Source organism: Lissotriton helveticus, chromosome 3_1, assembly GCF_964261635.1.
Source record: "Lissotriton helveticus chromosome 3_1, aLisHel1.1, whole genome shotgun sequence".
Lineage (NCBI taxonomy): Eukaryota > Metazoa > Chordata > Amphibia > Caudata > Salamandridae > Lissotriton > Lissotriton helveticus.
In genome coordinates this window covers 1,548,773,151-1,548,787,677 of record NC_136061.1, presented here as the reverse complement: position 1 = coordinate 1,548,787,677, position 14,527 = coordinate 1,548,773,151, and the positions used below count along the sequence as shown (strand labels likewise).

General features: G+C 42.1%; 1 protein-coding gene across 4 annotated transcripts in view; it reads left to right on the top strand.

Moving 5' to 3' along the window:
• The window catches only part of SIDT2 (SID1 transmembrane family member 2), a 224,939-nt gene extending 215,183 nt beyond the window's left edge, over window positions 1-9,756 (top strand). For all 4 annotated transcript variants that reach the window (XM_078682294.1, XM_078682293.1, XM_078682297.1 and 1 more), the window contains one exon: window positions 9,209-9,756. In XM_078682294.1, the coding sequence (XP_078538420.1) occupies window positions 9,209-9,271 (63 nt within the window). In that variant the 3' untranslated portion in view covers window positions 9,272-9,756. The remainder of the gene's footprint in view (window positions 1-9,208) is intronic.
• The last annotated feature ends 4,771 nt before the right edge of the window (window positions 9,757-14,527 follow it).

Here is a 14,527-nt window from a genome sequence, read left to right as displayed (position 1 = left end):
AAGCATCCTGTATCCTCAACATCAGGACAACTTAACATAGGAATCCATTGAATGAGGATAGAGTGACCACAAGACTGCTTTTTCTGATTGGGTAACTGTTTCTGTGGGCCTTCTGATCCTCCCGACTGGCTGTCTGCCGGAGTTGGTGGCCCCAAGTAACTCTAACCGACCACATTACAATTTGCCCAAGAAGGTTCTAACTGGCAAGTCATTGAATTTGCCAGTGCTTGTTCACGGTTGAGTGAAATGCTTTGATTTACTATACCGTGGAAATTCTATAGCTTCTAAATCATTTGGTGGACTTTCTTCATTGTGTTGTCAAAAACTACATAAAAATACAGTCTATTTTTATAAATTGGTGTCGAATTTCTTTGGCGTCTTGTCAGCTTCTTCAATTGCATTGGTACTGTTTAAATGCTTTACACTTGTTCCTTTTTGTTCCTTGTTCCTTGCTGCTCACAGCCACAGCCACTCAGGGTTTAGCTGAAGGTTTGACAAACAAAACCTAAGGGTTCTAAAGGGGTTGGTAAGTGCATTACAGGGTGAGGCTGCACAACCACACCATATAATACACCCCCATTTCCCCAAAGTACAGTTTACTCGTACTTTTCCGACTGGCTCATGAGAGCAACGAAGGTCAATACATCAGATCCTTTTAGTTGCACGCCTTTTATTATATGTAGTGATTCAGTGTACAAGATAGTACGTGTCCATTGTGAGGCTTCTGGTAATGCCTGTCAGATACCTCTCTGTTTGCCACATGCAGTGAAGTGAGGGCTTCTGGGCCTCAAATGTGGTTATTGGGGTATTTTGCCACTGGTGTACTTGGGTCCATCCTACCATGACTCTGGAAACTGGGCCAAGTACATTCTTTCCGCGCTCAACTCTCATGGCAGACAGGGCGAGTAGTCAAAAGCTTCTCAGGGTGGTAGTGTGGGGGGATAAGCCCTAAGAACTCAACAGTCAACAAACTGTCACAAGAATATATTTTTCAGCCCAGTGCTTATCTTTTGATTTAAAAGAAGGTATTTTAATCACACTGCATAATATCATATTACACAGCAGAATCAAGCTCAGGACTGTAATCCTATTTGCTATTATCCTTGGTCTTCCTTACACAGCGCATTTAGGGGAATTAATACCCTAAGCCTTGTGATGGAGTTCCCAGCATCTATGGTCCCTCTCTTATAATGCAGGATAAGCCACTTATCAGGCAAAGGTGCAGTATACTAAAATCACCCATGGTTTAGATGCGCTCAACAGTTCAGTTAATTCAATGAGGGGGTGGAGGGTGCATGACAGACAAGCTTTTGAAAACCTCTCTCGGTGTGTTAAAATGCAAACAGGCTTGTGGAGAATGGTAATGTGCTTATGGCTGCTTCAGGGTGGCCAGGCACTCAGATCAAGTTATATAAGTGTGGATAATGCCGTGTCCAAGAAGCTGTTAGGAGTAAATATTGGACTAATGAGCTATTGAAAGTTGCTACTTTGATAGTGATGGAAGGTGAGGTGACTCATGTCTGTCACTTGGACAGCTGAACAACTTGTATACTGAGTCCGCATATCGCAATGACAATCAGATATTGGATCTTAACAAAGTCGATCCCAGCAGATCTCCCCACCATTTTTCTCTTTAACCTATGCCTGCTCAGGTGCATAAACTTTAATCATAATATCTCAGAACGAACAACCCAGTGCAGTATCCAGCAAGTGACTTAGAAGATGAGAACTACCATACAGGGGCCATTCAAGCTTCTCAAAGCGGTAAGCTTACTGAAGACCATAAACTGTGCGTCTGTCTCACACTTCATCCATCACACTGCTAATTGCTGTGTACCATAACACAGTGACCGCACCTCGGTGGTCATCATGCACAACATGGAAGCTCTTCCCACATAGGATCAAAACAAAGGCAACTCACACTCCCTAAAGCACACCCTATACAGTGTAGCGTCCTACCCACTTCAGCTGCACACATAGAAGTAGTAAGTGCTACAAAAATGTTGCAATACAATGCAAAGTGTTTCTCAGTAGTTCACCTAGTTACTCACTCAGTGATTTAACATTGCTCTGCAGACCTTTTCAGCAGCTCTGTGTATCGTTTTCTTACGGTTCTCAAGTCCCATGGTTACTTGCGTACTGTTGTTGCAGGGCAGTGCAGAATAAATACATGCAGCGGTCCATCTCCTTCAGCAGCTCTGGAGCTGTTGGGCCATGGTAGCAGCCTTGCTGCAAACTTGATAACTTGCCATTCTGAGAATTGTAACTCCTTCTGCAGCTCTCATTTGTAGTAGTTACACTGCCTAGTTTCACTCCCCAAGGCCTGTTGCAGATAAGGTGCTCGTGCAGCAGCACTGGTCTCCCACCTCGACGTTACCAATATCTTTAGCGGCAGCACCAGTTTCTCAGTCACTGTGGACTGTTGATCTCATACAGTGCTTGGTATTTGCATAAGACTCATGACCAGAACTGTTCAGCCACACTGGGGGACCCCTTCCACATATTTGCATTCTTTGACTTATTCCCTACAAGCAAAACATCCTGGGATTCTCTTTCTGGACAGTCTCTCCTCTTGTAGGTTAATACACACTCTTTCCCTCTTTCAGAATACTTGCAGGCTTCCAGGCTCTAGGCAAACCTGCTACTCCTCCAGTACAAAGTGCTGACTTCAGATGATGTCCCCTTCATCTTCTGGACACCAGCTGCTATGCAGACACCAGCCTTGGTCACACAGCAGTTCTCTGAGTACTCTATGGAGCACTCCTTACCCTGGCCGTGAAGAACTTGGCACTGGCACAAAGTAGGGTGGTTGCCAGGAATGTGGATCCACTGTCTAAAGTTTCTGAACCAGTTTGCGGTGCTTCTCTTTCAAATGTTGTTTTCTGGCTGCTCCTCAGACACTTTGTAACGTGATGGCTGTCACACCAGGCAGCAATAATGCTGGCTTCAAGCAGGAGTAGCCAAAACAGGAGCACAATGAAGTGTAAGATCCCTGCACCTGGCTGTCATCAGCCTTCCTGAAACAGTGATCAGCAGTAGGTAAAAGGGCCAGCCCTGCCTAGAAACCTCCTCACCTTAAACACCAGAAAAGGCAGTCCTACCTTTCAAGCATACAATCTACCAAATAACATTCCTCTAAAACAAACATTCAGCAGCATTTTGCTAACAAGTTCCTCATTGAATTTTCGGGAAACCATGTCTCCAGCCTCCTCACTTTGTCTGTATCTCCCCTCTCCAGTCACATGAATGAAGTCAAAACACTTCCACTGTCTTTAGAAGCTGTGTCCACCCTCCATTTGTGCCATGTTCAACCAGGGGTCATTCAGAATCAATTTAACTAGTCCCCATTCTCAGAATCTCACCATGCTCCGAGTCCTGCTATCGTATATCTGCTATGCACTCACAACACATAAAAGCACATAAAAGACACAAGGATTATCAGCCTATGGATCTGGGGTTCTCTTAACAGAAGAACTTTAAATGAGAAGGGTATGTTAACAACCCTCTCCCTGAAACACAGAAAAAGGGTTCATCACACTAAAGTTATGTTATATGGTTTGTAATGCGCGCTAATGGCATAAGGCGCCTTGACGTTGATGTCATTTCATTGAAACCTAGAAATACAGGGCCATATGTATCATTCCAAATTGTGATCACAAACGGTGAAATTCGCAGAATTTCGGCGTTTGCGATCGCAATTGGGCTTAGTGGTAAGTATGAGAGAGAAACTGCCTCGCAAAATAAGGAATCGCAAAATTTGCGATTCCCTATTTTGCAATTGCATTTAAGGAATCGTAATTTGCGATTCCTTAAATGCAATGTAAGTAGCACATAAAAAGTGCAATTTGGCCTTAAGGAATCGCAAATTACCACTAACTTCAAGTTTTCTTTCTTTGAAAAATGCACTTTTTTGCATTTTTCAAAGTGCCATGTGGCGCACATACATGCCCTTAGGGCATGTTTGTGTGCCACATGTGCGCACATGCACATTTCAGGGGTGCAACAGCGTGTTCTTTTGACACCCTGGCACCCTTAAAATTGCATTCTCAATTTGCGATTCTCTAACTGAAAATCGCATATTGAGAATGTCTTCCCATTCATTCCTACGGGCGTCCTAGCCCATAGGAATGAATGGGAAGGTATTCCTTATTTGCGAATCTCAATTTGCGATTCGCAAATAAGGAATAACGAGGATTCTCAAAAATTTTAGCAAATTCTATTTACATTGCATTTTGTGATTCTCTAATTGCGATGCTCTAAAAATCGCAATTTGAGAATTGCAAAATGGTTTCTTCATACACATGCCCCTATGAGTGATTGTGCCAGGAGGAGTGTGTCTATAAGTGTTTGAAAAGCCAGCTTTTTTTAGATCTTTCCTAAATTTTAACAGATTTCGTTGGCTCCTTAAATGATTGGGTAGGATGTTGCACCACTTGGAAGTGGAGTGGGAAAAGCTTCTTCCTACCCAATGGCATTTTTTTATTCTGGGAACCAGTACTTTTTTGTGTTACTATAACATAGGGTACAGTTGGGGGAATACCATTTAAAGGTATCCTGCAGGAAACTAGGGCCTTGCTGATATAAACCCGTGTGCACCCAGCATAGAGCTTTGAAGTGTATTCAGGCTCTGATTGGAAGCCATTTGAAGATCTCTGATGGTGTTGGAAACTGAGCAGAATTTCAGAAGGTTCATTAATACTCTAGCTGCTGCGTTTTGGAGCGTCTGTAGTTTGTTAAGAAGGCGTGCCTGAGAACTAACAAAAAGGTCATGGTAGTAGTCCATTTTTTAAATGACCATGGCTAGTATCACTGTTTTATTTTTACCTCTAGTGGGTGAAAGGGTAAGTTATTTTTTTTAAGGATTCTCAGCATTGGGAAGCAAGATGATGTGGTCTTTTTTGAGTGCTCAATGAGTTTGTTGTCAAATAGTACTCCCAGATTTTTTGCATTCTGTACTGGAGAGGAAGGTGGGGCCCATGTTTGATGGCCACCATGATTGGTTCCAGAAGGAGGCATTGTTCCCTAATAGCAACACCTCCATTTTATTTGAGCTTTAAATAGTTGGTTTGCATCCAATGAGCAATACTGCTCATGCATGAGCTGAAACTGTAGAGCTTCTCTCTCCGGGTCTGAGGAGACCGACACCACTAATTGTGTGGCATTGGCGTAGGAACACACTGAGAAGCCACAGGATTGAATAAGCTCAATTAGATGGGTGATGTATGCATTAAATAGTGTGGTAGGATCATGAGGAACCCCACAGGGGAGTTAAAGGGGGTAGATATATAGTCACCCAGAGTCACTACTTGCTCTTTGTTGGATAGAAATAATTACATCGGTTTGAGAGCTGTCCCTTGTATGCATTTGTCGTTGAGGCGGTTGACTAAGGAGATACGGTCAACAGTGTCAAATGTTGTCGATGTGCCCAATAGAACCAAGGCTGCACTGTCACTCTATCCACAATTGTCCTGATTTCTTCGGTGGCTGCTAAAAGGGCTGACTCAGTATAGTGTTTGGGTCTAAACCCGTGTTGTGCTGGATCAAGGCACTTTGTTGTTTGATAAGCACCTGATTCATGGCTTTCTCAAGTATTTTTTAAGGAAGTGGTAGGCGCGAATTAGGCCTTTCATTTTTCACTTCTGCAGGGTCAAGTGTGGGTTTTTTATGAATAGGTAGGATTGAAGTTTTTTTTCCAAACTGTCAGGAAAAAGCCTGATTCCAAAACCATGTTCAGGATTAATATTAGGTGAGCAGCAATAGTTTTAGAAACTGGATGTTTAAGCTTAGGAGGGCACGGATCTGTGATTGATCCAGATTTTGTGGTTTTTAAGAGAGCATCAACCTGCTCTTCAGAGAGCTGAGTAAAGGAGTTCAGTATTGAAGGTAGGACTGGGAGGTTCATCCAAAGTAGTATTAATAGCAGGAGTAAGGTTGTTAGATAAATTATTGTACTCCTGAAATATTGTGTTTACTATGTTAAAAGAGAAACTAGCTATCTGTTCACAGAATACTTGGCTTGGAGTCGCCAGATTTCTGTTGCCAAGTGTAGAAAGAGTTCTTACTGTGGCAGATAACTATCTGGAGGAGTTATTGGATGCTCTTATCTTGTCTGTGAAAAACTTTGTTTTAACTTCTTTGATTTGTGTTTTGTATTCATTGAGAAGATTTTTGTATGTTTATTTTCCTCTAAATTGTATTTCAACCTCATTTCTGTTCTTGACATCTACATTTTCTTTGAATTTCCTAAAGTCTTGAGAGAACCAAGAGTTTAGCCTGGTTTTAGCAGGGGCTAGTTGGAAACAGGTGTATCAACCCAGCATTGTAGTTAGCCAAGGCTAGCTCTGAATTATTATTAAGTGACGGTTTTCAGTTGCACAACAGTTGATAGAGTTCTAGGTCATCAGTTTTTTATATACCACCCCCCACACCCCGTGCCCTCCCTAGCCTGGTTTTTACTTAACACTGGGTGTTTGGGAGCTTTTAGTTTAGAGTGAAGATACTAAGATAATACGTGATAGATTTGCGATCTGCCCAGGTTAGGGGTAGCATTTTTTTAATTTGGATATTTGGGTTATTAGTGAAAATCCCATCTAAGGTATGGTCAGCGTCATGTGTTGGACTTTTTATTCATTGCTGTAGATCGAAACTCTGCAACGTATCGAGGAGGTGTTCAGTATTTTTTTCTTCGAGATATTCAAGGTAAAAATGTAAATCACCTATAATGGTTAAGTTAGGGTAATCGATGTAGGTCTCCATAAAGCCTAGTAGTGACTGAATAAAGTTTTCTTTTAGACCTGGGGATCGATTAATTAAAAGGCATATGTGTTGTGTATTTTTAGGATGAATAGAAGTGCCTCATATTTCAAATGAAGGAGGGTTTTGTAAGTAGCTTTGACGGTGTTGTGATGTATAATCTCTAGCCTAGCCCACTGCCTATCTGGTTAGGCCTATCCAGCCTGATTAAGTCAAAGCCTTAAGTATACATGCTAAAAGGTCAGGATCAGATGCATCATCTGCCCAAGTTTCTGTTAGGAAAGCAATATCCCCCTTTTCTTGCTCAAAAAGATTGGCAAATTCTATTTTATGCTTTATCCATGAGCGAGAATTAAGAAGAATACATTTAACCTCTTTGCAAATGTTAATTGGTACTCTTGCTCATGTGTTCTTGTGTTGAGGACATGAGGCTGTTTGTATCAAGAAATTCAATTTTTGACATTTATAATCTAGTGTCGGTAAAGTGAGGTCGAGTAGGGGACATGTGATGGTCTTACCTTGTTTGCCTATTTTCCATCAGTTCCACCTTGGAGTAGGTTTGGGAGGGAGTACGGACAGGGGTTCTCAGAGTGGCATCACTTCTCCTTAAATGAGCCGTGGTAGAGGGGGCATGTCGGGAAAGACTCAACCAGCTGAAAGCGCGCTAGAGCACCTTAACTAGAAAACGAGTGGACAAAAGATTCATGTAACTGGAGTGCAGCAACCCCGTTATGGCTTTTCGGGCTCCCCTGAAAGGCTAGAGTATGGGTAACTTAAAAAGAAATTTAATCAACAGTGACATAATATACAAATCATAAACATATTAAAATAGTAATGCGACATGGTTAAAAAGCTAATTGGAGCCAGGCATCTCCCAATATGGCCCCTAAAGTAATCTACAAGGAAATTAAACAATCTTCTCCAACGTGAACAGTGTCAGTGCTTCAGGACACAGCGCAAACGCGTGGTGTGGCTCCTTAAATGAGCCGTGGTAGAGGGTGACGTGTCCCAAAACCCAGATGTCCTGCCACAACGCTTTGATGTGATTCACCCGGGGTATGGACCGTAGTCCTATGCAAACTGGGGCGTGGCCAGTAGTCTTCGGCCCGCTATGAGTGCACACTTGGTACTCCTCTCTAGGTCACAGAACTGGTTCTGACCCTTGTATTACCAAGGTCCAGCCTCGGCCTTCTACTCCAGATTAGCCAGATAAAGAAATGTATTGGCCATCTATATACACTTCTTTGTTTCCTCCGACTACCAAAAGCTCCTAACCTGATTTCAGGCAACAATTCAAGCTGGTGAATCTATGAAAGATCTACCAAACAAAATCCTTGGGTCTAAAATTACAGCGTAAGCATGTAAAGTGACATGCAAAATCAAACTTAACAAACTGTGGGAAAATCCCTTTTATGACGAAATCCCTCACCCACCGAAGGTGGCTTTCTTCATCATCTGGGAGTCTCCTCTTGGTGGGAATACCTAGTCCCATCAAGGGCTACAACTCCCTCACTGAGAGGAAGGAGCTCAGAGATGTTTTTGTATTCCTACTCTACTCTGGATATACTAAATCCAACAGATGAGAGGCACTGAAAATTTGTGGTGAGGCCGCAGCGTAACAAAATATCAAACTGTGAATTTAAAACTGACTAACGAGAAAAAAATCTATTGCTTTTAATGACTTGTTCTCGCTGCCAAGATTAAAAAACAGTGCACCAGCAGTATGGATTTAAAACTGTATGTGTCGGACGTAGAGGTCTGGCAGCGAGAACAAGTCATTAAAGTAGAGTAGGAATACAAAAATATCCCTGAGCTCCTTCCTCTCAGTGAGGGAGTTGTAGCCCTTGGTGGGACTAGGTATTCCCACCAAGAGGAGAATCCCAGATGATGAAGCATGCCACCTTCGGTGGGTGAGGGATTTCGTCCTGAAATGGATTTTCCCACAGTTTGTTACGTTTGATTTCGTGTTTCACTTTACAATCTTACACTGTAATTTTGGACCCAAGGATTTTGTGTGGTAGTTCTGAATAATTGGGCATATTATCCTTGCAAGTCGTTACAATTTCCCTTGGATCCCCTTTCAAATATATTTATGTTAAGAATCTATGAAAGATACCAATGCTGGTGTGCCATAATAACTGGTAAGAAACTTTTTTATTGTGTATCTATGACTACTCCATTTGTACTATAGATATGCAACTCTGTTGCTTTTTCTTACTTAAGTTCATGCTTTATTTGATGATAGGGCAGTGTCAGTGGGATATAGGTAACTTAACTTGCTCCCATGTTCTGTACCTAACAAGTAATACGAAATATCTACACTACTTTATTGTTGGAGTCACCATCCTACAAATACACTGTTCCCTCCTTCGCAGAGTAGAGGTGGGGGAAGCGGTAGGCGTGATAGACCTCTCTCCTCTTATTAAGGCTGATCATCTCCTTTCTTTTCTCCCAGGTGCTGCTGACACTAGACGATGACCTGGACACAGTACAGAGAGATAAGATCTACGTCTTCTAGTCCTTTTTTGCAGGATTTCAGAAAGGAGTGCTCGGTTTGGAACAAACCACTAATTCCGTCCCACACTTTGGGCCATCTTGCCGAACTCAGCCTTTGGCTCCAACGTCTACAGTGTAGCCGTTCTTAGACTCTTTGCTGCCGTCCTACCTGGTGTGACTTTGGGAAGCCTTCTGGAGACATTGAGGCTCTTCCCAATGTGGGCGCAGTGGAGAAACCTTTTTGGGGCCTGGCCTCATTTCCAACTCGAAGATGTTAAGTGCCAGTGTAGCACTCCAGAGAAGCAAGAAAAATGCATATAACAAATGAAGTAAGGAAGCTTGGAACTTTCTTAAAGGACTGAAATCCTTAACAGAAACAAAATATTTGTTTTCTACTGTGTGTATGTGTGTGTGTGTGTGTGTGTGTGCGCACAGAGATGTATGTGTGTATGTCAATATCAGACTTTGCACAAAATCCAGCTAATAAATTGCCAACATTCCCATAAACCGCCATTGATTTCATTGCTCAGGTTCTCTGTGGTCTTGAAATCTGAGTGCTCCCTCGTACTAGGAGCAGTCTCTTTCCGTCCGTGAATATTTCACATTGTGCAGCCTTTGCTTCCTCTGCATTTTTATTTAACTCATCGGAGTAGAGGGAGCATAGGGTCATCGTTTGCATTGGCATGTGATGAAGCATTGTGACTAGCTTACTTTGGAAGCCTTCGCTCCAGTGACATAATGGAGGTGGAGTCATGTGCCTTGCCCGGCTGACGGAGGATGCTGCTCTGGCGTCAAGAACTTCCATTATTTCTGCCCAAGTTTGCCTAGTGCACCTCACTTACATGCCGAATATCCATTTTCACTTGTCCCAATCTAGCTGGGCCTTTCTGCCACACTCACTGATCCTGGCTAGAAGTGGTGTTTCCTCATGTGTTTGCAAGTTGGTGTTAGATATTCAATACCTCTCAAGACATTTAAATGATATCGGTTCCTCTTACCTATAGTTGCTGCTTTCTGTCTTCATCCTGTTGCAGCCTCTCAAAATATCAAACTACCTTGAAGGTCCCCAGAGCAATCCAGGGCTCTGTTTCCGGTAAAACATGCTGCACACTAGAGGCATACGGTTCGATGGATTCAATTAGTTTGGGTGTATTGCCCCAACCTGAGATTTCGTGAGAATTCATTGAGGTGCCTTTAGGTCTTACTGGTGGCTAGTTGCAACATATCAGATCATTGCCTGGAAAGCTGTAATGGGCACTTTAATACTCTAAACATTTCTCCAGGCGCCCTCCCTTTTCTTGGACGGCTTCTGTGATGTAAAGTACTGTCCTTGTCATTTTAGAGGTAGGTGGCTAGTGGAGAGATCCGCCCTAACTAGCCTGCCTTCTTTAGATAATTGAATGTTTGCTGAATCCTGTAACTCGAATCAGAGTGGGTAGAAAAATGTAGGCCAATAAATCACAATATAATCTTCCTTGCCTCTTGTCCCACAGTTTACAGCTGTTGTCTTTTTCTCCAATGCCAGTGAAAGACCTGCTTATATGGGAACCTTTGTCAGTGCCAGACACTACTAATGAAAATGTGTTCCCCACTAAAACACAGACGCAACAAGTAAGATCTTCAACTTTGGTGGTGCTGAGATATGTAAAAAAAAGACATCTTAAATAAAATACCACTGGTACAAAAGACATTTCGATCCTATCTATTTGCTATCGCAAAACCTCTTCTTGGAGCTATTGGTACAAACAGAGAGCATTGCTTTACCTGAGGCGTTTGTCGACGTATTCCTGCCTGATGTGCTTGCCTGACTTGCTGAGGTTCTTCTGCTGAATGTACGTTATTATGGCTTCCTTAAACCAAGCCAATTTACCCAGTACTCTTTAATATTATTCATTCTTTTCACTTCCCTTTTGAGATTTTAACATTATCTCTTTTGCAGCTAAGGCCTGAAAAAAACTTTGTAGTACACAATTTCTAAATCCATTCGTAAGTCAGTCATTCAGATGTGCAGAAAGTGTAGGTGGGTTGTGTCTGAAGCTTTGTGAGATCTACTTGGGGCTTCTAATTCAATGATTTTCTTGACGATTGACAAAGACCCTCTCGTTTTGAATGAGGCCACAAGAGTATCCATTCAGAAGGCTCTTCTAATATGGGGAAATCTGTTGGTTGATTAATTTTGACATTCCAGATCATTTTTGTTTGAACAAAAACGTTACCTAGTGGCCTTTCATCCACAGAGCGTTTAACATTAATATCGAAAGCAAGTATGCGCTCACAGCAAAGAGAACAGCAACATTAATTCCCTTTGTGAGATTCAACAGGTGATTGACAAAGACCAGAAGCAAACCAGTCACAAAATAGATAGCTGAGATCTCAGTATTAGACTGACAGCATGAGTTTTTTGTTGTTCTCTAACCCTTGACCTGGTACACTACCAAAACATCCAACGATTGTGGCGATAAATGAGAATTTGCTACTTGTAATGGAACGAAGAATAGATCTGTGCTCACAGACCCAGGTTTAAAGATTGAATTAGGGATGTCCTCGGATAGGTAGGTGTTGGTATGTGCGCAAGAGATCTCAGACTATGGAAATGCGTGGAGCTGTGCTGAACCTCACAGGACACAGAAAGAGTAGTTCAGTACCAAGTGCTCTGAAGTGGAGACACCATTCACATCTTCTTAAGGATGCAAAGGACTTCTTCAGGAAGGGCAGGTAGATCAAGATTTGCTCAGTGGCTGGACCAAGCCAAACGGTCATCTAAAGAAGTTTAAGGAGGGTAAGATATGCATTCTAACTGCATTAAAAGTCTTACGGGAAATTCAAACCGTTTTGGAATGCAATTCTTTACTAAAAAAAGGTCTCTGAGCTCTCTTCAGGAATCTTTTGGATCAACAAATATAGGTGATTGCATCAGGATTTCTGTAAAGAGGCAGTGTGGAGGAGAGTCATTGATGATGATAACTGTCATATAATGAAAACTCATAACAACTTGTTGTTTGAGATGCTAATGGGGTGACAGTGTGTATCTAATGTCTCTGGTTTTGTGAAAACAAAATTATAGAACCCTAAAATCAGCATGTGCATTCATCTCTTTTTTTTAACATCAAATCCAATTAGGTTCATTGACCTCAAAGAGAGTGCTTTCATCTGCTTGTGTCGACTGTTTGCGTATGTCATAAAAAACAATACGGTTACTCGCTGTAGATTCACCATTTTTTCGCCTGTTGATTACTGTATCCTTCGAGTCATGTCTTCCTAATTTCCTTATTCAGCACATACAGCTCATCCAGAATCTTGCAGCCATGCCCCTCTTAGGCCTCCCTCCTTCCTGCTCTGTCTCTAATAAGCTCAAAGCACTCTCCAGGTTGCCAGTGGAGATGTGTTTCATCTTCAAGGCTATCATGGGCCTCGCATGATCTTTGCTTTGCCTTTGTTTTCTGGAGAGTTAGGGGGTATATCCCTATCCGTAAGCTTCGTGCAATTGTAGCTTCTCTGGCCTCTGCCCCATCTATTTTTCGGTCTTGTTTGGGACGCTGTTTTTTTTTCTTACCTTGCTCTCAAACACTGGACTGCATAACCACTTCATCTGTGGCACAAATCTCACATCTCCTCTTCTGCAGAGTCAGAAACATGGTTATTGTATTGATCTTCTGCTTTGGAAAACTCTTAAAGCTCACAGCACCAGGACACCCTTTTTTGGGTATTGCCCTTTATAAATTCATTTATCATCACCCTCAACAGCAGCTTTTTAAATTACCTTTTCCAAGAACGAGACATTGAATTTCTTGGCAGACCAAGCTGATAATTTGGGAATTGTGAAGAAGTGTTGGTCATTAAATTGCATTTAATGAGTTGTGGCCACTAGCAAAAGATATTTTTTTTCCAAAGACACGCCTAAAAAAAACTGTCTCCCCCCCACAGCAGCAGTGCAATGTTCAAATGCATATGATTATCCGGGTTTAATGATGGAAGAAGCTCATTTTCACTACTTGTCGCCATTTATATTTCCTTCCCCACTGAGAAATCATCTGGTCCTGAACATACTTGGTAACGTTAAAATGGAGATCTAATGATTGGGAAAAAGTGTAGTATTTCTTTCTTATTTTTAACCTGGTGGATGCAAAGTTTTGTTTTGGTTCTGTTTATTTGTAACATTTTACTTTCAGAGTGAACTAGACTTTTGTTTTTCGCTTTAAAAAAAAAATACTGTTGGGTTCTATTGAAGGTTGAGCCGGTCTGGTTCGCATGTTTTTTCTGGACTTGATGTAGCTTCCGTCTGACTCTTCCGTGGATCGGATCAGGCAAAGTGTTGTTGCAATGCCCAGCAAGTCGGCGCCCTGGACTGGCACTTTAAAGAAAGCACAGAGGTACATCTTCTGGTTTCAGCAGAACATCGACGCAGCTGCACATCAGGAACGAGGAGGGTCATGTGAAAGTGACATCAAGTCCCAAAAGTATGCAGGGAAAAAACAACAGGCCTGCCCGTAAACTACTGCAGAAGAAATGTAGCTGTTAAATGCAAAGCAAACGAAGCAAACGAAACACACAACAGGGCAGGCTCACACAAAACGGAACTAATAAGATAAAATACAAGCCAAATATGCCTTAAGACTCTTCAAGTTTTAAAAAAGAAGCCAGTCCTAAAGCTTTGTATCATTTTTATAGGATTAGTAACGCATTTAAAGTGGTTTTTCACCACTCAGATTTGCACTTACATTTACATTTACATTTACATTTACATTTACACATTCCGATCATTTTGTGTGATGCACCTCGAGCGGTGCTTCAGCCCTACAAATGCTTCTACTGCATACACTAACATTTATTTATGAGTGACATCTTTTTTCTTCAACATCTGTTCGTGTTTTTGGTTTCTTGGAAGATCATTGTTACCAGGTATATTTCAGTCCCACACTGGATTGTATTCTAAATTACACGGGAGCTGGGATTTTTTTGTTTTGTTGGTATATTGTTAACACTACACTGTCTTCGGTTACTTGAGAGGTCAATAGTACATTAGGCACCTCTTTGCTAATGAAGTCTTGTCATGATATCAGCCCGCAGGGGGCAGCAGCGAGGCTGAAACTACTTGGTAGAGGGCGGACGTGAAAGTGCAAGGCGGCAAGCGCGTGCAAGGCCCGGAAAATGCTCTTGCTGCAGAATTGGTGCCTTTAGAAGTATCTGACGGGTTTTCAGGTGCCCACGACATTTGTTTAACCCTTCAAAACTGTGAAGCTCTTACGTCTGAATTCGCCTCACGTGTCAATATTCGACA